General features: G+C 39.0%; 2 protein-coding genes across 5 annotated transcripts in view; one reads left to right on the top strand and one right to left on the bottom strand.

Moving 5' to 3' along the window:
• The window catches only part of LOC134217426 (uncharacterized), a 99,538-nt gene that overhangs the window by 13,137 nt on the left and 61,110 nt on the right, over positions 1-25,291 (top strand). The window lies entirely within an intron of this gene.
• Positions 2,444-25,237, bottom strand: LOC134217418 (phosphatidate phosphatase LPIN3). 4 transcript variants are annotated; one of them, XM_062696165.1, is made up of 7 exons: positions 25,050-25,237; positions 11,883-14,323; positions 11,499-11,637; positions 11,220-11,432; positions 11,049-11,152; positions 4,327-4,633; positions 3,677-3,811 (listed from the first exon to the last, which is right to left on the bottom strand). In XM_062696165.1, exons 2-6 carry the CDS (start codon positions 14,234-14,236, stop codon positions 4,375-4,377), a joined length of 3,069 nt encoding a protein of 1,022 aa, XP_062552149.1. In that variant the 5' UTR covers positions 14,237-14,323; positions 25,050-25,237; the 3' UTR covers positions 3,677-3,811; positions 4,327-4,374. The 4 variants fall into 4 exon arrangements, with proteins under 4 accessions (XP_062552152.1, XP_062552149.1, XP_062552150.1 ...); XM_062696166.1 differs by lacking the exon at positions 25,050-25,237 and adding an exon at positions 15,050-15,473; XM_062696167.1 differs by lacking the exon at positions 25,050-25,237 and adding an exon at positions 15,344-15,473.

Genomic DNA, 25,291 nt, shown 5'->3' with positions numbered 1-25,291 from the left:
GAAGCATATGGGCTTATTCTACGAGTGGAGTGACGTGAGATTGCTCGGATGACATGAGAAGAGTCGTTTAGTCCCATTTGAATAACATGGTCACCTCACGTGAGAATTGCTAAAATCGACTCACCTCACGTCACTCGACTCGTAGAATAAGCCCAATAATATCAGTAAGAACCTCAAGAGGATCTTGCTGAAACTTCGAAAGTCGATGTTGGACGCCAAGCTGGAGAGGGCGGTCGGGACGGCCAAGTCTAAACCCGTGAAATCCGCGTAGTCGAGGTCTACCCAGACTGAGGCCCAAGGATTCGTGGACTCGGGCAAGGTCGAATCGACCGAGGGCGTGCCAGCGAAGACGGTGGTGCCAAAGTCTACCCAGACCGAGGCTCAAGTATTCGCCGGTACGTCGGGGGTGACTGCTCCAACGGAACAGACACAAAAACGGGGGAGACAGTCTCCAGGGGATGAGCTCCTTGGGGGCCACTCCAAAACGCGGAGGGTTACTACCCCGAACAAGGGTAGTGGGGCTGGGATGCTGAACCCCGGCCAGGTACCTCCAAAACCGGGGGAGGAAGGATCTGGAAAGGTCCGTCCACCCAGGAAAGACGGTGGTTAGTGGTTGCGGCAAGCTGAGAGCTCTCAGCCGCACCAGACCAGGGAAATAGAGGGGGATGACGCCTCCTGGACCTTGGTCAAGAACAAGAGGAAACCGAAGACGTCAAGGGCCGAAAAGAAGGTCCAGGCGAATGAGGGTAGCAAGATGTCTAGGGTAAGCGCCAATCACTACAGGGGCGATGCTCTAGTCATCAAAACGGACGAGGCTAAGTAATCGGACGTTTTCAAAGCGATGAGGAGTGACGCCAAGCTCGGTGAACTCGGCGCCGACGTACGTCGAATAAGACGTACCCGGATGGGCGAGATGATCCTCGAGCTGAAGCGGGGCGTCTCGCAAAAGGGCGCCGCCTACAAGAAGTTGGCGGAGGAAGTCCTAGGCGAGACGGTCAAGGTGAGGGCATTCACGACGGAGGTGAATCTAAGGGTTAAAGACCTGGACGGGATCACCGAAGTCGAAGAGCTCGTCACGGCTCTGCGGCGACAGTGTGAAGTGGAGACTTGCCACATGTGGACCTGGACGGGATCACCGAAGTCGAAGAGCTCGTCACGGCTCTGCGGCGACAGTGTGAAGTGGAGACTTGCCACATGTGGTCTGGGCATTACCCCGGACAACCTAGTTCGGAGGATGTGTAAAGATGAAGTTGGCTGGAACGCCGTTTTATCGACTATCGCCCAAATTGTCTCGGAGCTACACAGAAGGTGGCGCGTGGACTCAAGGATGGCTAGTTAATGCGCAAATAAGAGGTGGTCCAAGGGATCGGAGTCGGCTTCATGGGTCATGTTGTCGAACTCGATCCTTTTATCGAACAAGTGGCCGCGCGAAGAACAACATGGTATCGTCGCTTTCGCGGTGTCGGTCAACCGAGCGGGTTCCGAGCCCGAGGACGGAAAGGGGTCCTCGTCAAGGCTGGGGAAAGCGTAGCCACCGCGTCGGCAAGTCCCTCTGTGTGTTGACGAATAGACCCTGTCGCAGAGAGGTCAATTTGGGGTGCACGCGGCATCATCATTCTTGATACCAGTCGTGCAGAGGGAAGCAGGCGTGAAGTCGACCGTTCCCACCTTCCGAGGACATAGGGCGTGGTAAGGCCACCTGGAAAACCGGCAATGCGCTGGAACGATACCATGGTGTTCTTCTAAAAAAGCGAGTCACGATGTTCGGTGCTGCAAGGACTCGCAGCTAACCTCGAGGGTTACGAGGGTTAGCATTACTTTCTGGTTGTACCGAAGAGACTATGGGCTTGGCGGCAATGGAAACGGTTTAGCGGGTCGGGGATGTAGTCCTGCCTCCCTCGTTTGCTGTTGGAGGTGGTCCCTAACCCCGCGCTGTTGAGCAGATTCCCCCTCCATTGCTTAGGAAGAAAAAAAAGACCCGTTAGTGCGCCTATAAGACTATCTAGTACCCTAATGTACTGCACTGTATTCCATCTAAGAGGACAGTAGCGTGTAATGTTATGACGAAGACTATTTTTTTTTCGCTTTCTTCATACGACGAGAATGACTATTGTCAGCACTGGTCGATACAAATTTCAAACCGAAAATTGGCTAGACCGGCACCGGGAATCGAACCCAGCCCCCCTCAGCATGGTTTTGCTTTATAGCCGCGCAACATCTTAATTATTGTACAAGAGATAAACTATGCCCAGGGCGTCGAGAATGTTTCCCACCCGAAAACATCCTAGACAGTCGAGCGAGAATAGAACTTGTCATCTCCGGATTGGCAATCCTACGCCTTTGCTCGCATGGCTACTGGAGACCCATCGGAATGGATTTCATGTCATGATCTCCACAGCAACCCTGGAAGTACATTTCGGATAACAATAAATTCGAATAACAATTCAAGCACAATTCTTTAGCGTTTATTTAATGTATTCAATGAAATACTTTTTCAAAATGTCGAGCTTATCCACTTTTGTCATGTCATGGTTCTATGTAGACAACACTGTGCTGGAGAATCTAATCCCATAGTGTCTTACCGATTTAGTACGTGTCGAGAATCGATTCTATTCTACGTATTATTGTCGCAGGTTATTTTTCTACGATGCGCTGATGACCGCTTGTGGCACCAATATAGTCGAACAATTGATTAGGTATTCTATGTATTCTTGATGGGCTGTAGTAAACGGTAGCCTTTATGTCTGATGGGCAAATGCACGACCACCACCAGCGCAGTCGTAGCAAAGCAAAATGGGACAGTTGTACGTATAACGTCACTATAACGTCACGTCTTATCGGTCGAGCAGCGTTGCGTGGCAAGCGTTTATTGCGTTATGCAACCAAGTTGAGAATGAGGTGTCAAAAACCATTGTCGCTATAGTTCCATGTCTTTTATAATATGATTTGTTTTTTTATTTGAAAACTAATAGCTAAAATATATGAAAAAGAAAAAAACATAAATAGAAATTATTATCACATGTCATTAGTTCTATTCAGGACAGACTCGCTGTCCTCGCTGTTCAACTCATAGTTTTCCAAAGCTAGAAAATAGCGTCCCCCTCCATGAGAAAGGGTGTCGTACCCCAAAACTTTGGTAATCTACGGCTTAACTCCTTTTACAAATAATTATCGGTCTCTCTAAAAATAGATTAGCACTCCCAATTTTGAGCACTTATCCTATCTATAAGCTGATTTCTATGAGAAAGCGATCCTATCTGTGTATCTATTTAGTTGATTTCGATACAAGTTCCTACCTATCAAAGGTGGACAAACAAAAGAAATATTATTTAACCTAATTCAAAAGCCACGGATTAAGCTATTAAAGGATACATCGGTGAGGTTTTCAAAGCTGTTTAGGGGTTTATCCATGATTCGGTTATGATGATTTAAGCTTCTATCTGCGTAAAAAGCTAAAAGTTATTCTGTGACAACATTTATTCTTACCCACATTGTTTCTGATACGATACTGATACGCGATAGAAAATATTGTTATTTTTGGAAAACAAAATAAAACAAGCTTTAATTTTCCGGTATAGTCGGTAGGGCCTGCTGTACCAAAGTAGCAGTGGGAGTCACTTTTCCCGATAGCAGTGAAACCGGCGTCGAACTACCGCTTCCACTCTGAGAACCGCTGGACATATCAAGGTTCAGCTCTATGTCCGGCACTGGATCTCGCCAGTAGTTGAAACTTGTGTACTCGCTATCTTCTTCCTCGATATGCTTTATGGGGGGAAATAGTTGATCCACAATGTATGCCATGTTTGCGTAACTGTAAGGAAGAACAATAAATAAAATTATTATTAGCCGTAATTTGAAAATTAATATTGAATTGATCGATACGTAGTAATGCAAGCAATTTACAAAGAAAAAGAACTCTCGAATATATACAGTAGCAACATGATTGTTGAGAAAGAAATGTTCTACAGTTAGTGGAGTTTATGAAGACCTATGAGAACCAATTATACCTCTACACGTTATTTGATTTGATGCAATTTTGTTTTCCAATGTTAGGCGAGTAGTCGAACAATGTACCAACATGTTAATATTCGACCTTTTATGATGATGATAGTTTTACTTTTCTATACATTTGCTTACCCATAACAAAGTGACGACAAGAACATTAAAGGACAATCTAGAATAAGCTCATATGCGAGCTAAAATTGCAAAAAGTCAATTTCGTTGACTAGCGCTCTACAGTTTCTCTAAACAGTATATTCCAAAACAATGTGCACATTAGCCATTAACCACTCTAACAATTGATTAAAATAGCAGCTCTGCTCCTGCCTCAAATTCAGTCTTATCACTTTAGCCTAGGCCGCTGCTTGGGGTCATCTAGTACTCAATATCACATGCGAACTGCAGTTCCACTTGATCACATTCGCTGTGACTATCACTTGGCCGTTGCTTAAATTTTGCTTTGCGACTTATTCGTTGTTTGCTACTGGTTCGATCGAAATCACCTTCCTCGAAGCAGCTGTCCGCTTCATCGTTGTCGTCATATTGATCGAAGTCTGACTGTTCAGATTCTGATAACGACTCGCGCATTAGGGGCGGAAATATATCATTGACTACCAAGGATTGCCCGGCATAGCTGTGCAGTTTGATTTTTTGTACAATGATATAGTTTGCAGAAGTGTTATGAAGAATCAAAAACAATAAGAAAAAAAAACAAACAAACTCATTAGAACTGAGTAATACAAAACTTACAGACTAAGTGGTAAATAAACTGGGTTAGTGACGTTAATGGATTTTGTACATTATGGATTGTATGCCATTCCCTCGAAGCTCGACAAAATGTGTAATTATGCAACGATAAAGATAATAAAATAGCCATATATTATTCTGCCAATCATTAGATCCAAAATTGCGATGTAGCTGTTATTGAATGTATGTACATACACTGGCTGGCATAATAAAGTGACCACTTGCCGAATTTCATGGTCAACTTTATAGTTCAAGATCTCGGTTGATTCACAAAGTAAAAACAATATTGCGATAATACCAAAATGATTTTTTTTGACAATCTGGATTAAGTTCGATACCGGTTCAAATATCTTGAAAAGTACAACACTTAGTGAACAGGTATCTCTCGCAAATGTTTTTGTATTGCCAAAATTCGCGTTTTGCTGAACCTATAGAAATCAAGATATTATTAAAAAAAACTGAAAAAATCATTTTAGTATTACTGCAATTTTTAAAAAATGGGAAGCAATATGGTCAAAACTTAGGAATGGTAAAATTCAAGTTGTGTCTGAAGTCTGGTCAAATTTTCAGCAAAATCGGTTCACGGGCAACTGAAATCAAGAACTCCAAAGTTGACCATTTTATATGAAAAAAAAGGCAAGTGGGCACTTTATTATGCCGGTCACTGTAGATCGAACATTAAAAATTCTATAAAATATGTTTTCCAATTCAGCTTGCTCTCAAAATGATGATCAAATAAATTCAAGTGGAGTAAAGAACTAATCTTTAATGACAAAATTCTACAAATAAAGGAAAAAAGATTGATTCATATGACCTTGTGCCACCCAAAATGTTTATATGAATCGTGACATTATTTTTTCTTAAACTAAAAAAAAGCATTTTATTGACTTTTTTCTTCACGCTTATGTGGGTATGTAAGTGCGCAAAAAACCCATTCACTTATTTGGGAATTTGTCTTCAACCGTTTTGCTCGACGGTGATTAACTAGTTGCATTGTCACCCCCGATGGCGGTACGTGGACTGAGATTTTGTTGAGAGAGACAACCAGGGATGAGAAAAATCAAATCTTCAAAAAACGAGGGTGATCTGATCAAAACTCACCCGTACTCAAAAAGTACACCAAAACTCAACTCAAGGTAAGATTTAAATTATTAGGTGATAAAAACTCGCCAGCGATTAAGAATCGTTTGAGGATCGTATCTTGATTTCAAGCATTTATCGTTACATTATGGACTCCATGAACTACCATGAAATTATAACGCCAAATAGAAGATATAATGGGACTGTTGACAATTAGCTGATATTAGTAAAAATTAATATTTGAATGAAAATTTTGTGCTTATTATCGTTTGAGTACAACATTTGGGAAGTTATCGCCGGCAATAACTAGCCTACTGTTTTCACGTGAAAAGTTTTCACAAGAAAATCTGATAATGATTCGGCACAACACTGGAGACAACCTGGAAACAACCACATTAAGGTGGTTATACAACAACGCCACAAATCGGCCATCTTGGAAACCATGTGCTTTTTCTAGTGATTTTTCAAGGGCACGAATTGAGAGAACTACAATGCCCATGGGGATGAAACATCCGTAGATCGTTTGGTTACTTATGCTAAACAATCGACTTTGATTTCAGCATCATACGAAAATTATTACGCTAGATTTGAACACCTTAAACTGTAAATATCACGTAAGATTTAAAACGTGACTTAACACGGAAGGCTGACAGTATAAATTTAACATAAGGCTGAACTACCAAGGGATGAAAACCTAAAAGGATGAAAAATCGCGAGAAACTGATTTTATGCTATAATTTTAATTTGACTTTAATATGAGAACAAAGGGCAATAAAGCAAACTATTCTTGTGACTCCTTGTAGTCTTTCAATCTATAAGGAATTTGCATTTTTTGTGTCTGTACAGCACAAGAAATTCTTAGGAAAAGAATACAGTTCTTCAACAAGGGGCTGACAGAACCCTCTGAAGTTTGGAGAACAAATCCCAATATGGTAGTACGATCCATCAGAACCATAATACCGCATTGGGAAGACGTCTTCCACCGTCATTAATCGTCTGAGTACCCGCGACCGTATGCGTAAGGCAATCAAACTCATCAAATGCTTTAGCCAAGCAAGCCTTTGGCACAGCAGAGTGTGATTGATTCGCACTCTATACAAATCCGCCCAGCCCGTTGTTGGGGGTTTAGTTTGCGATCGTCTCGTTTAATAAGCAATGTGCACTCGCTTGGCTGTGGATATACAACAGTAAAGCACATGTGGAGATTGGAAAAATCAAGCATCCGAAAGATATTCAATTTGCAAAAAAAGAGCTAACCGCGGTGGAGGTTGGTACTCGGATTCTGATGGCTTTTCGCAAACGTGACCTTTGAGTGGTCTTGTTGTGTAGGGGCATGTAGGGGTCATCACGCCTATCTAGAGAGTAGAAGGTTGAGGGTTCGAGTCCCTCCAAGACACGTGGATTCTTTTTCGCAAATTTCATATCAATTTGTCCATTTCGAAACATGTGCTGTGCATATGCACAGCCAAGATATTTAACAAAAAAAGTCACTTTTAAGTTGAATTTTACAAATGAGACAGATTTTTGGCTTACGTAATTATTGGATCTTCCTTTACCTGAATCAATCCCGTGTTTAAAAAAAAAAAAACCACTTCTTTCGCATTATATTAAAAAACAGTTTAATCCACCTAGCGAAGGTGTTGCCTTTCTCGCGTATAATTGCATTTTATTTCACTATTTCCATCAATTCATATCTATTTGGGGTCATTGGAGAGCATTGTAGCAATTTCTGAAAACATCTTTTTTTCAAGGGGAGGCCCCGAGCAAAAAATATTCTTTTGTCAAAAATTCTGGCAATGATTGGGTCGATTTTCAAAAGCAAATAATGAGTATAGATTCTGCAACTAATACAAATTGTTGCAAGCAAATCGGATCATACTAAGTACCCAACATGTGTCTATCATTTTTGGACACACACATAACTACATACACACATACAGACATCACCTCATTTCGTCGAGCTGAGGTAACGAGAAAGGTGAAGAAACGTGCGTTTAAAAGGTGACACGGGAAGCACGAACTATCATCAAATCGTCATAATTTTCATCATTGAATGCTTAATTTTTTCCTACAACAAATATGATTTTGAAAAAGTATCACCATCGCTCCTTAGCCGTGCGGTAAGACGCGCGGCTACAAAGCAAGACCATGCTGAGGGTGGTTGGGTTCGATTCCCGGTGCCGGTCTAGGAAATTTTCGGATTGGAAATTGTCTCGACTTCCCTGGGCATAAAAGTATCATCGTGTTAGCCTCATGATATACGAATGCAAAAATGGTAACTTGGAAACCTCGCAGTTAATAACTGTGGAAGTGCTCAATGAACACTAAGCTGCGAGACGGGTCTGTCCCAGTGTGGGGATGTAATGCCAATAAGAAGAAGAAGAGGATCACCATCGCGTGCTTTTTTTTCCTTACTGGGTATTTTAATCACTGCGATGATTTTTTAGATCTATTGTGATATATGCCCCATTTCCATTTGATATAGCTTTGTCAAGTTGACACATCATTGCTATGTAGAGCAATTGCATCACCTTGACTGCCAGCGTCTTCTCAATGTGGTATTATGGTTCTGATAAATCGTACTACCATATTGAGATTTGTTCTCCAAACTTCAAAGGTTTTTATCAGCCCGTTGTTGAAGAACTGTATTCTTTTCCTAAAAATTGCCGGACAATGGCATAACAAATGTTCCGAGTTCTCTACATGTATGCCGCAGAAACGACATAGAGGAACGGTTCGCCACTTCATCTCATAGTTCCTATTTCCATCCCATCAAAAACAAAGCAATGGAAAGGAATTTGGTTTGTTTATTATTTTTGAGATTTTTTTCAGCAGTGAGCACGCATGTTGACAAAAAGAAGCGACGAATATGGTGCCGTATTTCTTTGTTTAGCGATGAGATAGATATATGCACAGTGAGATGGAGATCGGAACATTTCCCCTATATCATCTTGATGATTTCCTAGCAGCTTCAAGTGATATCGGCTCGGGCAATGGCCCGTTATAAGACCTGTATATGTGCTAAGATCTTTTTTCAAAAGATTTAAAATTTTGCGAGTGATAATTACGTTTGGTGTGATGAAACGATTAGACTGCCTCGCAATTGAGGTGTTTTTCCAGATGTTTTCTATTTTTGAATGTTCCCAAGATTTGAGTTCCATTCTAAAAGAACGCGCAAATACACCACAAAATGGTTCGGGACCTATCAATTGTCGAGATGATCCAAGTCTTGCCAGCATATCAGCTCGTTCATTGCCTTCAATGCCACAATGACCAGGAACCCAATACAGGTTCACTTTGTTACGACTACTCAAGGTTTAGAGTGACTGAACATATTCCCAAACTAGTGTAGATGTGCATCTTGCTGATTTCAGAGCATTCAATGCTGCTTGACTATCAGACATTATGCAAATATTTGAATGCCTGTAATTTCGGCGTAAGCATAAATTAGAGCATTCAAGAATAGCCTGAACTTCAGCTTGGAAAACAGTTGGCCACTTTCCCATGGGAATTGAAATATGCGTCCCTGGGCCAGTCACGCCTGCTCCAACTGGATTGTTCAGCTTTGAACCATCGGTGTAAAACACAATAGATCCTGAACGAAGATTTGGTCCACCATTTGTCCATATGCTTCGCTCAAGATTAATTATATCAAAACATCGATAAAAGTTGTATCTTCTCCTCATACAATCATCGTTGTTTGTGATCAGTGAGTTGATACTTATATTGGTTAGAATACTAAGATGCCCTATTAAGTCACCTTCGAAGAGGTTTGAATCTCTTTTGATCTTCAAAGCACTCTTCTCTGCTTCTAATTGAATAAATTGATCCAATGGTAGCACGTGGAACAGAGCGTCAAGCGCTTTGTTCGGCGTGCTTCTCGTTGCACCAGTTATTGAAAGAGTAACTAATCTTTGAAGTTTTTCCAACTTCTTGTGTACCACCCTTTCTTTTGTTTTTGGCCACTATACTAATGCAACGTATGATAATCTGGGTTTCACAATCGCCGTATAAATCCATTGAATCATTTTTGGCCTAAATTCCCACTTTTTACCGAACATCGCCTTTCTTATCCATAAAGCAGCATAAAGCAGCTTACTGTCAAGTCGAACGCCAAGATGCTTGACTGAGTTTGAAAGTTTCAAATCTGCTTCTTTCAATTTTAAAGTAGGAAAAGAAATTATTCTTCTCCTTGTAAACGCCACTAATGTGGCCTTTGAAGGATTTATGTTTAATCCTTCTTTTTCACACCATAACGTGATGAAGTTTAGGGCAATTTGCATTTGATTAGAAATAACACAGTAATATTTTCCTCTGACCAATATAACTATATCATCCGCGAAGCCGATTATTTCGAAGCCTCGAGCTTCCAGTTGTTTGAGTTGTTCGTCAACGATTAAAGACCACAAAAGAGGTGATAGTACTTCTCAATGAGGACACCATTTTACTGCTCTTACCTTAATTGATGAGCTTCCAAGGTAAGCCGATATTTCTCTTTTTGATAACATCTCGCCAATCTAGTTAACAATACATACATCGAAACCTCGTTTCAACATAGCATTCTTCATTGAACTGTGAGATGTGTTATCGAATGCTCCTTCAATGTCAAGGAACGCTACAAGTGAAATTTCTTTTGCTTCAAAAGATCTTTCCGCGTGCTTACTCGCAATCTATATGCTGATACATTTACAGTTACATCAAACAACTGTAAACCAAAAAACGCCGCTTCAAAGTTACGATGTGATAATGCCAGAAAGAGACAAAAGATAGGAAAAATAACACGGTGTGTAGTGCTTCCCCGAGTCTCCTTAAAGAGTATCAATAAAAAAAGCAAAAAATAAATTTATTAATATTTTTTTATTTTCTCGATTTTGCTTGTTTCTGAAAAAATCGCAAAAACGAGGGCCGAGTTAGCAATGTTAGCATACGTCTTCTTTTTTGTTTCATTTTGAAAAAGCTATCACAGTTTTTTTATTCAATTGTTTCTTTGTCTCTCTTTTTACCATTGCTGTTGTAGATAATAAAGAATTCTATGTTAAGAAATGAAACGGTTTTGTTACGTATCTATACATATATAATACTAATTATTGATTCGTTAGTTTTAATTTTTTGTTCAAGTAACAGGTACATAAATATAAATCCCATATCTTCTATGTGACAATATTCTACACTGACGTCATATACGCTTTATGATAATTGGAATAGCCCAATATGGTACTTACGTAGACTGGAATGTTTGTGTCAACTCATGTTTTAGTTCGCCCTTCGTGTTAATTGTGAAAATGCGGGAGATGGGTATCCCAACTGCACGATAAGCCCACACATCCTGCAGAAACAAAGCATGATTACAGTATTCAGTCTGCTTTCAATTTCTTAAAACGATCAAATCTTACGTTTATCCTGTTTCCGTAACCTGCGTAGAATGGATTTTTGTCCGGAAATAGTGCCTGGATGTCACTCAGGCAAGCTATTTTAAACTGTTCCGGTTTCTTTTCGATTACTTCTCGGTGAAACGCTGACATCAACGAGGTAGGGTTAAGTAGTAATGGACCATCCGGCAGCTTTACATCGCCCTGTCGTATCGACTGCAAATAATCTCTGGTTGTCTATAACCGAATGAGAGAAATAACATCAAACATTTGTAGCTAACATTGTTTCAAATATTCCTTTACCTTCGATTGACCAATGGCACGCGCTGAAAGATACAGCATCTTGTAACCGTTTTCTTCGATTTTCGAGAACAGCTGTGCTACCCCTATTTGTTCCCAAGTTTTGCCAACCATCGGTAGAATGTGGCCAAGAACGTCAGATCTGTATAGATTATATAAACAAATACAATTAATACATTATAGCTATTTTACAAGCATTGATGTGAAGTAACAATGTGGCGGCTTAAGTCTTAGTACAAAATTCAAATGTTCACTTTTTTTTATTTATTTTTATTCTTTATTAAGGTGTTTAAAAGTTCACTTTATCAAATTGAATTATGTTTAAATTACCCTACAGATTTTCACTTTATAACTTGTGCAGCACAGATTATAAACAATTATACTTACTTTGTAATAGTTCCGTCGATATCGGAGATCACTACTTTATCGTTGTATCTCCACTTGAACAAGTAGCATTTGCAACGTGTAGTTCCTTGGTAGGCAGTAGTAACACTAAATACAATTTCATTCATGCCTTCGTTTAGATTGAGACTTTCTATTTGTTCTGACGATAGACGAAGCGTTTTTCGGAACTTTTCAACAAAACTCTCTGATTTGTTCAGTATAAGCTCTTGCTGCACAGGTTGATCCGCAGGAAGCTCAGAATCTTCCGAACTTAAGGAACCATTGTATCCGTCCTCTTTTGCTTTGCTGAGACTTTCCGTCATTGTTCCTACATCTTCTGGGGTATTGGATCGAGAAGTTTGAGTCGCTATGACGGATGTTTTTGACGGCTGTTCAGGCTCATTGTCCGTTTTCATAGTGGATTTATCGTTTGATCTACGCCAATACCACCAACGACCTCCCTGATTGACCTCTGATGTTTGCGAAATTTGTTTCTTATTAGTCTGCGCATCAGCCTCTAGGGAACCAGCTGCCGCCACATCTAATGATTTTGGCTTAGTAGGAGTTTCCGAGAGTTCGTTTGGAAGTGTTTTTTGGAATGCTAACATTGTCATGACCTGAGGACAGGCGACTTGCCAAGAGCAATATTTATCATTAATACGCACTACAAGATCAGATGAAGCGAATATCGTCGGATTGTTGCACACATCTGAGTACTGAAGGCGGTGTTTCTCAAATTCTTCATACGTAGGTGTACCATTATCCAATCCACCACAAAGCGAAAGGGCGATGAAATCTAAAGAAAGCTTGTCCTTGTTGTCGTCAAAATCGGAATCCAAACTCTTGATACCTTCCAATGATGTAGGACTATGTGGTAGAGATGTTCCATTGCCACTCTCCCTGTCCTCTTCAGTTTGCACATGCTGTGCTTTAGATGAAGCGGGAGGGAAATAAAGAGCAGCCACCTCTGGATCCAAAGATTCGTCAAGATCCGAAAGATACAAACCATCAGGAACATTTTTTCGCATTTTCTTATTATATTTCATGAAGCTCATCAAACCACTGAGCATTGAATTCCGTTGAGCTTGTTTGCCCTGAGTGGTGGTCAAATCTTCAGTATCCTCAGGTTTTGTTGGAAGCTCTCCCCACTTCCACGAAGCAGACATATTGTCGCCTTCGGACTTCTCACGTTGTGAAATTTCAAACTCCGTATCACTTTGTATTGGGGTTGATGGGCGTGATTGGCGTGGACTAGCTCCGGAAGTAATTTCGGTATCACTAAAGAAATGAATATCTAATTCATGACCTCGGTTTGATGACTCCGGCGTTTCCTTCGGGGCACTCTCCGTTAGTACGGCGGTAACCGTTGCTGAATTGTTGGTTAGGCTCTCCTTGGGAGACTCGCTTGCTGATGAGGCAGTAGGTTGGGACACAGTTAAACTGTCGGTTTCAATTCCATCGTTCTGATCAGAATGGTTTGATCCGCCAGAGCTGCTGGAAGAATTTTTACGCTGGGAGTTTTTCTTCTTCATGACAGACTTCTTCCTGCGTTTCTTTTTCGATTTGCAATCGACATTAGTCTTATCTTCTAAGGACTGTACTTGTTGATCTTCTTGGTTAACTGGTTCCGCATTAGTTGATTTTAATTCCGTTGAGGTAGGAACTACTTCGATAGGTTTAAAGTGTTTATCCTCTTCATTATTAGTAGAAAGTAATGTGCTATTTTGCCAATCAGCGCTGGAGCTTTCAATTCCATCCATTTGGAAAATTTGTTCCTGTTCTGCTTCGGCCCACTCTTGGCGAATCTTTTGTGTAGTGTATTCTTTCTTGGTAAGCGTTAAATCGGGTCTTCCGGTAGTGTTGTCAGTGTGCCTTCTATGGCTGTAATCGGATTTCTGGTTTTCAAATTTGGATTTTTCGGATTCGGTATTTTCTTTCGATAGATCAATTGAATTGCGCCTTGGCCTTGGCAAATTTTCGTCTTCTATATTCTGAGAAACTGTCACGATAGAATTTTCGTAATTTGCATCAAACGAACTAGTGGGTATTGGCGAGGTGGCCATATGCGCGGGCACTTCACCATCCTCTTCAAGACACTCCTCGACAAAAAAAGCCTCGCCAGATTCACCCAGCTTCATGTGTATATCGACTGGATCACCATTGATTTCAATATCGACAATTTTCTCGCGACTTCGTAGCACTCCAAGCTTGCCGAAACGCACATGAAACGGAGAACATACGAACGATCCATCTGGTTGTTCTACTATGATTACATCAATGGCCCCTGTGAGCGTCGCACCATTAATTTCGCTATAGAATTCGCGAAAATTACTAAACACTTTAACAATGCTATTCATTTTGATTATATTGTCTTATAGACTTATCACACCGTTTTTAATTCTGTATATCGAAGCTGGCGAATGTCACTCAAACAAGGTTTGTGTCTGCAAAGAAATAGAGATATAGAAATATTTATTTAGGTGGAAAAAATGCAATAAAACAACAATTTTACTATTAAATTTTTGCATCTAGCGATAAAACAATGACGTATAAAAATTTACGCATGGAATAGTTATGCTTTAGATATTAATAAAATATTCTTTAACTACTTCTATTAAACATTAAATTTTACATAGATTCTACACTCATCATCTATGATTTTTTCAAGTGATTTTATTGAAGTATTATTCTTCTCTTCCTGACATTCCGAATTATTAAATGGATGATTACGTTTAATAATTTGGGTTCGCCACCACCAGTCTACGGGTGGAATTTGACCTTTGAAATCGCCATCAAGTTTTGATTCTGATAAACGTTATCTTTCTCTGACGTATGTATTAGCATGCAATCACCATTATTCAAACATGTGGTTCGTTTGCTTTCAACAGCAAACGATCATCAGCGTATCAAATAATCCATCCAATTATTTGCACTATAAGTGGCGTAAACAACGTATAACTAAAACACAGTGTCGACCGCACTATTATTATAGTTACTATTTATTACGTACCTACACTGTCTTAGACCTGGACCTGAGAGCATTTATAAATTCTACCATCTTCATTTGTTTATTCCTTCTTACCGTATTGCAGAATGACGTGCGCAGAGGAAAGGAATAACAAAATATAAAGCTTAGCTATGTCGGCTATGTGCTTCGAAATGTGACCTACCTTTGTGCTAAAGGAGTCTGTTGTTTAGTAATCTGACGAAAATAATCCACTTAGACACAAGCGGAAGTGATACTTTTCATATCGGGTAGAAGTAACTACATTTGAAAAACAACATGCTGTTCCCGTCAGATTTTTTGGCAATGATTTTATTATTTTCAGCCTATTAATAGGTTGTGTCCAGAACCCATTTCTTTTTCACTTGCTCACTTATGTCATGTGTAGTTCATGACTATAATTTTTAAAATTTCCTTCAATTTATACGTATTGACTGTTATACTTTTACACAAATTGTACCATTTTCGTATTCTTTCAAAGTGTGTTGATTCGAATCTCATACATGTATAGATTTCACATTCAGCTACTTATTCACTATTTGCATCTTTTTCTATTCACTTGTGCTCTATAAGACGTTTACCGGCTGACTGAGCCTAGAAAGACAGTCGTCTTGCAGCACCTTCCCAGAGACTATAATATTTATTATTAAACTACCCTTCTGCGTGCATGTGGACGAGAGAGAATGTATATACAGTCACATATCGCCGCATATAGGCGAAGATTAGTATTCTTGCAGCATGTTTCTGTTCTTTCATTCATAGGTAGGTATGTATTTTGCAAACAGCGGAAAGGAGATACGTTGAACCCCAGACATAAATTAGAGTAGCTACGTTCAAGGTAATCAGACTTATTAGATTATTTTTAAATATTCGATTAATATTCATATCGGAAGATATTTTTTTAGCCATGAAGTGCAATTAATTTTGATGAAGAAAATTATTTAGAGATTTTTCGTGGAATGTTTTCATTTGTCATAATTCGAATTTGTGTTAATCTCATTTAATTCCACCATCTGATTGTAACTTTCTAGATACGTATTTCAACTTAAACAGTAAGGCCGTCTTCAGTGTCTCGTACTTGACTGGACTTAAATGTAATTAATTTATAAGTCATCAAATACAATCAGTCTCAGGAACACCCTATATGTATATCCTACTTTTCATGTAAAGTAACCAAACAATCATTTTAGAAATGTTCACAACAAAACTGATAATTTTCTTGTTTGTCATTCGAGATACCAGAGTGTAGTATGTAGTAAACAACCGCAATCGCGCTCTCCGACAATGTGCGAAACCGTGGACCTTGAAAAAGATCTGCCTTTATCTGCGGTGCAAATGTATATTATCGAACTCAACTACGCATAATATTTAGACACTGCAAAGCAAAACAGATAAACATCACAAGGGGGCTTGTTTTGATCCGGCCTACAGAAATTCTATAACAGAATACTGTACGGCCAAAATATTTAATTATGTATATGCCTAATTTTCTTTACCGAAAACAAACAAACACTTTTTCAACTATAAACAACTAGGTATTTCAACCTTAAAAACAGATTATTCCACCTTACGATAATAGTCTCGTATAATAAAAAAAATACTATGAGACGAGTTATTACTATTGAATATAATTCCATTATTTCGTAAGTTTATAAATACGACCTCAGTATCTCATACTCTACTCGACTAAGAAATAATAAGAAAAACCCATTCAATTCCACCAATGACCAATGATTGTAACTTTGCTAAAACTTACATCGGTTAATTCAACTTTGATTGTAGCGAACTCAAATACGATGCTACTTCCATTTCGTTCCGTTTCCCGTTGTCCAGCAAGTAAAATATTGGGAGCGATGGATCCAATGCTCGAAACATCCCCAAAACTTGTGGACCTAACTAAGATTGAAGAAAATGAAAGAATACTAGAAGAGTTTCTGCATCCGATGGTTTAGCTTTTATCAAATCTGGTTATTTTATAGAAGTTAGGTGCTATCCATAAACCACGTAGTCTCTTTAGGGGAGGAGGGGGCTTTAAAAAAGTCTACGTACCTGGACTGTAAGATACAGGAGAACAGGAGAAAGCAGAAATATACATCGCTCCGAAAATCGGGGGCGGCTTTTAGGCTTCACTTCTGAAATTCTTTGGATTATTCACAGGAGTTTCTTAAAAAATTGCACAAGATTTTTGACAATTATTTTGAATCACATCCGAATGTTACTTGGAATTTCCTAGGGAAGCTTTTCGGAATTTCCAAAAAATGTTATTTGGAGTTACTAAAGAAGTTATATGGAAGCTCTACAGGAAATTCTTGAAAATCACCGTAAACCGCGGGAATGTTTTCGAATAGAAAATTCTTAAGAATTATCAATGGAATTTCGGAATGATCACTGAAATTCTAAAATAACCTTGGGAAAAATATTACTCGGAATTTTAACGAGAAAACTTGAAATTTATTAGAAAATTCTTTATATTTCAATAATTCTTCAGAATTTCCACGAGAAATTCTTTTTATTTCATATCGAAAGAGAATTTTTTTACTTGGTTTATGTGTTAACTATCAACGAGAAGTTTCAGGGTTATCAAGCGGAATATTCCTTGGAAAATTATCTCGAATTTCTACTTGATATTCTTCAAAATTTTCAGTTCAAATTTTTCGACATTTTATTGGACCTCCACAAATTCGAATAGGTCAGTGGCGTGCCAGATTTTAAACAGCGACGCACCAATGCAAAAAAAATCGGTCTCGATGACCCACACATTATGGAAGGCTCTAATCTATCGTAGATTGACTATTATTTGACTTCGAGATTTTTGGATTCAGCAGCCAGAGGACAGAGACTTCAGTTTGATTCTGTTTTAAATTGATGTTTCTCCTGTTGACTTTTGTTTAGTTTGATTTTGTTCTGTTTGAAATGGATTTGAATACCTAAATGACTTCACTTCTACGCTACTAAGGGAAAAGGGATTTAAAAATGTGAAAATTAAGTCTACACTCTGAAATAGACCAAACCTGTAATAGCATACAAACAAATCATTTTTCATATTTTCAAAGTGCATAAAAGTAATCTATGCAAGATTGAAACATTACACGGTGAGGATACTAATCAAGTATAAACTGCACGTAAACGAACGTGGGATCAACCAGATTTTCCCCAGAGTGTACGTGGTTTACGATTTTTTTTTACAAATTTTGCCTATCTCAACTTTTTTGTCTAACCCCTTACTTCTCTTCTCACGCTAAGTATCGTAGGGCGTAACTGCATTGGTAGACCTCTGTAGCAAATTGCAGTAGTTTGCCAAAAAATTAAATATTGGTTTGTATAAAAATAAGCTATGATGTTCTAGGATCTCCGAATGGCTCTGGAGTTTGATTCAAAGGTCTACCAAATCAACCACGACTTCCATGATGTCCCCAGCCGAGGTATTTACCCAGTTGTGTCCTCCGAGTGCTAGTCTTTCAGTTACGTCTCAAATTCAGGCATATGAGATGTTGTAAAATCTCCAAATTGTCCTGGAATTTGAATCAAATGGTGTACCGAATCAACCACGACTTCCATGATGTCCCCAGCCGCGGTATCAACCCAGTTATGTACTCTGAGTACTTGTCTTTCAGTTATGTCTCAAATCCAGGCAAATGAGATGTTGTTAAGATCTCTAAATCGTCTGGGAATTTTGGCGAATCAGTCGACTTCCATGATGTCCCCAGGCGAGGTAGCAATCCAGTAGTATCCTCCGAGTACTTGTTTTTGAGTTACGTCTCAAATCTAGACATATGGGATATTGTAAGTTCTCCAAATTGTCCTGAAGTACGAATCAAATAGTCTACTGAATCAACCACGACTACCATAATGTGCCCAACCGAGGTAGTAAACCGATTATGTCCTCCGAGTATTTTTCCTTCATTTATGTCTCTAATCTAGGCATATACTTCCGCTAACCGTAAGTCGAGCACATCTGTATATGGACACCAGTATAGGATGTTGTAAGATCTCCAAATTGCATAAGAGTTTGGGCAAAGCAACCACGACCCCCATGATGTCTCCGGCTGCAGTATTAACCCAATTATGTCTTCCAAATAATGATCTACCCCAGCGGTTCTCAACCTTTTTCTTGAGAGGTACCCCTTCGAACTTTTGCATGATTTGAGGTACCCCCTCTCGAAAGTAGGCTTCCAATCCTCTTGAAAACATAATTCCGAGCCCTTTTGAAGCTCCTTTAAGCTTTTAGAGTAGGCTTCCGCGCCTTTTTATTAGATGCTTCTGAGCCTATTGTAGAGAGGCTTCCGAGCCTCTTGAAGGCGGTTTTCGAGCCACTTAAAAGGAAGCTTCCGTTGCATCTTGAAAGAACGCTTCTAAGCCTCTTGATAGTTTGCTTCCAAGCCTATTAAAAGAAGAATTCTGAGCTTCTTGAAGCGAGGCTTCCGAGCCTCTTGAAAGGAGGCTGCCGAGCCTCTTGAAAGAAGGCTTCCGAATTACTTGAAAGTAGACTTCCGAGCCTCTTGAAAGCAGGCTTTCGAGCCTCTTGAAAGAAGCCAACCTAACCACTTGAAAGGAGACTTCCGATCCTCTTGGAAAAAGGCTTCAGAGCCTCTTGAAAGGAGGCTTTTGAGTCTCTTGAAAGAAGGCTTCCGAGCCTCTTGAAAGAAAGCTTCCGAGCCTCTTAAAGGCAGGCTTACGAGCCTCTTGAAAGGATCCTTCCAAGCCTCTTGGAAGAGGCTTCCGAGCCTCTTGAGAGGAGGCATCTGAGCCACTTGAGAGGAAGCTTCCAAGCCACTTGAGAGGAAGCTTCCAAGCCACTTGAGAGGAAGCTTCCGAGCCTCTGGAGAGGAGGCTTCCGAGCCTCTTGAGGGGAGGCTTCCGAGCCTCTTGAGAGGAGGCTTCCGAGCCTCTTGAGAGGAAGCTCCGGAGCGTCTTGAGAGGAGGCTTCCGCGCCTCTTGAGGGGAGGTTTCCGGGCCTCTGGAGAGGAGGCTTCCGAGCCTCTTGAGAGGAGGCTTCCGAGCCTCTTGAGAGGAGGCTTCCGAGCCTCTTGAGAGGAGGCTTCCGAGCCTCTTGAGAGGAGGCTTCCGAACCTTATGAAAGGAGGCTTCCGAACCTCTTGAAAGGAGGCTTCCGAACCTCTTGAAAGGAGGCTTCCGAACCTCTTGAAATGAGGCTTCTAAACCTCTTGAAAGGAGGCTTCCAAACCTCTTGAAAGGAGGCTTCCGGACCTCTTGAAAGGAGGCTTCCGAATCTCTTGAAAGGAGGCTTCCAAACCACTTGAAAGGAGACTTCCGAGCCTCTTGAAAAGAAGCCTTCGAGCTGCTTGGAAGAAGGCTTCTGAGAGGCGTAAAAGGATGCTTCTAATCCTCTTACAACGAAGCAACCGAGTTTTAGTGAAAAAAAAATCATTTTGTTCATTCGACATTTTGTTCGTTTGATTCATTGTGCTGGTTGTGTCAATTGAGATTTATTTCAATCAAAGTTAATTGCCTATTTCCGGGGATTAAACCACCCGACTTGGACGTTAATTTACAATGTTATGAAAACTCATATGTGAATATGTACGTTATGTGGAAGATATTGATTTGGAAAATGTATTGGAGGTAACCACTTTCCCTTCGATGGGACGAATGAATCCTATAGTGTTAAGGACGTTACCTAAGATTGACGCAAAAAAACAGTGATTTTTCATGCTTATTTCACTTATATCTAAAAATCCTACCCATTTCGAACTGCATTTGAAAAGGTTATGCAGAAAGGCGTGTGCTTCGACATGAAGCATTGGTTAGTTTAGAAATGGTTGTATATATGATATCATTATTACTTAAGATATTCCGATGTATGGAATTTTTGACAAATTTAATTTTCTTATCGCACAAATTTGGAATTTGTAAAGATGATGTCTTTAGCAAGTTTGTCTGGTGGGAATGGACTGTTTTGTAACGGGATAAATAATTAGGAATTTTACAAACAGACGGCGCTACTGGTGGACGCATAATTGTCCCATGTTTGCTGGGATTCCCTATATGCATGGGACAATTATGCGTCCACCGACAGTAACTGTGCTTTCAATATTCTTGCATGTGTAAAATATTGCTCTTGGTTTAGATCCCTTGTACCTACACCCAAGTTGTATTGGGCAAAATTGTTCGTCATGTCCAGGACTATAAAGCGGTGCTCACCAAGGATCAGATAGTCTGTTTCAAATATGCTACATGCTATAAGTGATACGTAGATTGAAACTCATGGTATTATAGGTAAGATATAAAACTGGTCATTTTGCCCTAAATTGAAATAAGAAGATGGTTCATAAAAACGCAATATTTTTTGTTTCATACAAGCTTGAGCCACCATATAGATATCAACAGTTGCATTTCATAATATTCTAGAAAATTTGTACAGTAGGTAGGAGTTTTCATCGACTATAAAACTTGAAAGAATAACAAACATACTTAATACAAGTTTCAACACTACTTTAACCGAAAAGGAGAATCTAGTCGAGCAACTTGATGTACGTGCCTCCACTGATGTAGCCAATCAGGAACAACAACAAAAGTCACGCTACCAGATTTGCCGTCATAGTGGTACGGCTGCTGTTCGTCAGCGTGGCGCTTGCTTGTGACTCGTGATCAGAAGCACCAATCCCATCATTCAGATGTTGCTTCCGCATATACTTAGTGTTTGTGCATAAACCATGTTTTGCCTTTCTCGCACAACAAAGTTGTACCGAAAGGCTATATGATTGCTCCAAAAAAGAACTTTTGATAGAAGGCTTGGAGACCCATAGTGTAATACACCGATCGACTCAGCTCGACAAAATTGAGGTTTGTGTGTGTGTGTGTGTGTGTGTGTGTGTGTGTGTGTGTGTGTGTGTGTGTATGTAAAATTTTTGTAGACACACTTTTTGGAACTTAGCGTTATCCGATCTACTCGAAACAAGTTGCATTCGACGGGGAATGCGGTCCCATTGTTTGCTATTGAAAATTTACGTGATCGGACATTTCGGAATTATTGATAAATAATTGTTTTGTTTAGATTTTTTTTTAAATCGATTTTTTTTTCATAAATGGTGGCAATGCATTTTTATCAATGCAAAACCATGCAAAATGATCTATTTCCCTAGAGAGCTTTTATGACCATTCTAATTCTTCCAATATATTTTATAATGCACGAGGCATCATTACTGCTAGGTGGATTAATCTGTTTTTATTTTTTTCAATATCAATAGTAATGATAATATACGATTAGAAAATAGAAAACGTTTTTGTATCAAATGTTAAGGGTAATGGATCGGAATCAATGCCAATGACCTTAATAATTCACGATAATAAAGTTAAAAATAACCTAAATATTAGTTACTCTTGACTGTAGTAAATGTTTCAATCATTTTCTTGGGAAAGTACTTTCTCTGATACTTTTAACTATGCAAAGTGTATGCTGGATAATCCCACGTGCGTATTTTTATGCTGCATCACTCCAATTAATGCAAGGTATTTTTATTGCACTTGATCAGCGTTGAAAAGACGCCTTTAGGGCATCTGGCTTATAGAGAACCTATTTCACTAACCACACTCCACAACGCATCACTAAAAGGTGCTTCATTCAGTAGCAAAATAGCAGAATAGGATGACCTACAATAAAATGGAATTAGTTTATTTTACTTATCACAGTAGAGAATTTTGTTTCGATTCTGAGCCGTCGCCACTTTTCATTACAGTCACTTCGCACCAATCATTGTTAAATTGTCTTTGACAACCGGCGTACAACGTGACTTTTGGCAAGCTCTGCACATGTGCGAACTAGTGGCAACACCCGGCATTTGTTTGTCTGGCTGTGCATTGCCAATTCTATTTAGCCCTGCCTTTTACGTGCGAAATAGTATGACCTCCCCACCTCAACGCTTTCAAAACATTGAAAAATGTTCTCAGGCTTGGTCATTGATGGTATGTAAACCCAGGCATCGTACGACATAAAGCTCGAATCACCTGTTTGAGACTGTATCACTCACACTATGGTGCCTTAAATGCAATAAACAGGCTTACCTTTTGCTTTCTGTTGATCAGTAGGGTGTCCCAACAAGCTTAATCAATTGAAAAAGCCATTGAGATCAATCGACTTTTGTAGACACACTTAGTTAATTTAGCATTACCCGATTTACTCGCAATATTCGATGGGGAATGCGGTCCCATTGTTTGCTATTGGAAATAGGTCCGATCGGACATTGCATTTTGGAATTATTAAAAAGGACCTCCCCTCGTAATTTTTTTAACAATTTTTTTTTCAACTATTTCTTCAACTATTCAAAAACGTGCAGAATAATTAATCTGTTTTTTTTTACTTAACCGTAGCTCTTTGTGTTTACGTAAGATCTTACGATACAGATTGTTGAATCAAAAGTTTTTCAATTTGGAGTAGCGTACCGAAGTCTGGAATATCAAACGTGCTATGGATTATGACGGTTACACAGTTGTGACAATTTGTCCAATAGTTTCATTTACATGAATTTTGATTAGATTTAGGGTTATTTTTTTGTCTTTATTAGCGAGATTTCACAAATCACAAATCATATCCTGTGACGATAAATTCCGTTTTCAGTATCTGAATTGAGTTTTGTAATAGTTTTTTTTTTAAGTTTTATTAAGGTGTTTTTTTTAAATTTTGTAATAGAAGTGCTTTTCAGTTGGGTCGAGTCTCAGACGGTACAAATAATGCATTGTTAGACAAAGCTATAGAAAAAATACAACGCCACTAGTCCACTATGCATTACAATTATTACATTACAAATCATGCTTAAATGACGAGCTTATCGAAAACAACCTTGCTTCTACCAACACGTGCAAGCCAGTTTGACAAACCATGGGCAACTGGGTGAAAGCTGTTATCAGAGAAGAAGTAGAATCACAAAAAATTACCACGGCAAGGTGTAGCCAATAGAATTCATTTTTTTTATAACGAGCTAATTTTTTTTTTGAAAATTGTTTATTACACGAGATTAGAAATTTAATAAACATCAAAAATAGTAAAAATATTGTCATCATTAACAATCAAATAATCATATGTACAATGCAGATAATCAAAAGTCTAACATCGTGCTCCAAATAATTTTCAAGTAGGGGGAATGACGGCTTTGGCAGGTTTTGTTCTATTATTGTCAGGGGTTTTTTTATGACTGATTATGCTCAAATTTAGACTAAACATTTATTACATATCATTATATTGTGGCCAAATTTCATAAGATTTGGTCGACAAAAATCCCCCTGCCAATAATAGAATAAAACCTGCCAAAGCCGTCTTTTCCCCTACACATAATTTTAATTTTTTTTTGAATTATTCAGATAATTGCATCCCATATCTCGCTGTGGATTTTTTTTTGTGATTTAGCTTTTTTCTTTTTTGACTTTTATCCTAGCGTATTGGCTAGACCCCTCCCCCAGTAAAATAAATTGTGGGAACTGTTTTTATTTTTATCTAACTGTCTGTAACAAATTCATTTCAACTCCAATGAAAGATGTAAAACACACAGAAATAAATGAAACTGCTTTCCATAGGAGGAAGAAAATGGGAATAAAATCACACAATTCTACTAACTATAAAATGATTTGCATCAAAATTATCGCATGTAATTGTCACACTATATTGAAAACCAAATTTGGTTTACTTTTGTTATACGTCAGAAGAAAAGCGATACTTGATATTGCTTTTCTGTAGGAAAAAAATCGTGATACACCCTAATCAGCAAATGTCTGTACCAATTCTAAAATGTATAAACTGGATGTACTGATAGGTATACAATGTAGATACGTTTAAGAAAATAAAAAAATAATTGCGAAATAATACAAAAATAATTGTCAACACATTTCCAATAATGATGGTTGACTTTCCTGTAGAACTGATTCTATCATCGTGTATATCATAAACGAACCTTATAGATTAATTTAAACCGGAGATGGCCCACAAGATGGTTGTCGTCTGCTTAATCGATTAATCTTACGAATCAGAATGATGCGAAAAGATAAAAAAGAGTATTCTGTTTCTTAAACATGAATGCTACTGTATAATTGAGCAATGCTGTGCTCCGATATCAGAATGAGCAACCAATTCACACAACTTTCAACTTTTCACACTGGCGGTAGGTAGATATCGATTTTTCGAAAGATCGGAAGCATAGCTGTGTACTATTACCTACCTTCAACTTTGGGATAATATTTTGTTAAAATCCTACAGGATACGTTTACACTCGAGATCTTTGATTGTTTTAAAAGCAAAAAGTATAAAATCCTTAAATTTCACTTTTCGTTTTGTTCTGTTCAACTTGCGACTTTGGTGACTACAGACCAACTTTGAACAGGACAAAAGAAGACAGCTGACTGACTTTGCTTGGCGACTGACAAAGTGACAGCGACAGGCAATGAGTGAATCAAATGAACT

Source organism: Armigeres subalbatus, chromosome 2, assembly GCF_024139115.2.
Source record: "Armigeres subalbatus isolate Guangzhou_Male chromosome 2, GZ_Asu_2, whole genome shotgun sequence".
NCBI lineage: Eukaryota > Metazoa > Arthropoda > Insecta > Diptera > Culicidae > Armigeres > Armigeres subalbatus.
The sequence above is the reverse complement of the archived record's forward strand: the minus strand, read 5'-3'. Positions and strand labels throughout refer to the sequence as shown.

Excerpts from the sequence above, each read along its gene's own strand:
- LOC134217418 (XM_062696165.1), bottom strand. The coding sequence starts at position 14,236 with ATGAATAGCATTGTTAAAGTGTTTAGTAATTTTCGCGAATTCTATAGC. Across the intron at positions 11,433-11,498 it reads GTGCCATTGGTCAATCGAAG|ACAACCAGAGATTATTTGCA; the intron begins GTAAAGGAATAT and ends ATTCGGTTATAG. Across the intron at positions 11,153-11,219 it reads GTTACGGAAACAGGATAAAC|GATGTGTGGGCTTATCGTGC; the intron begins GTAAGATTTGAT and ends TTGTTTCTGCAG.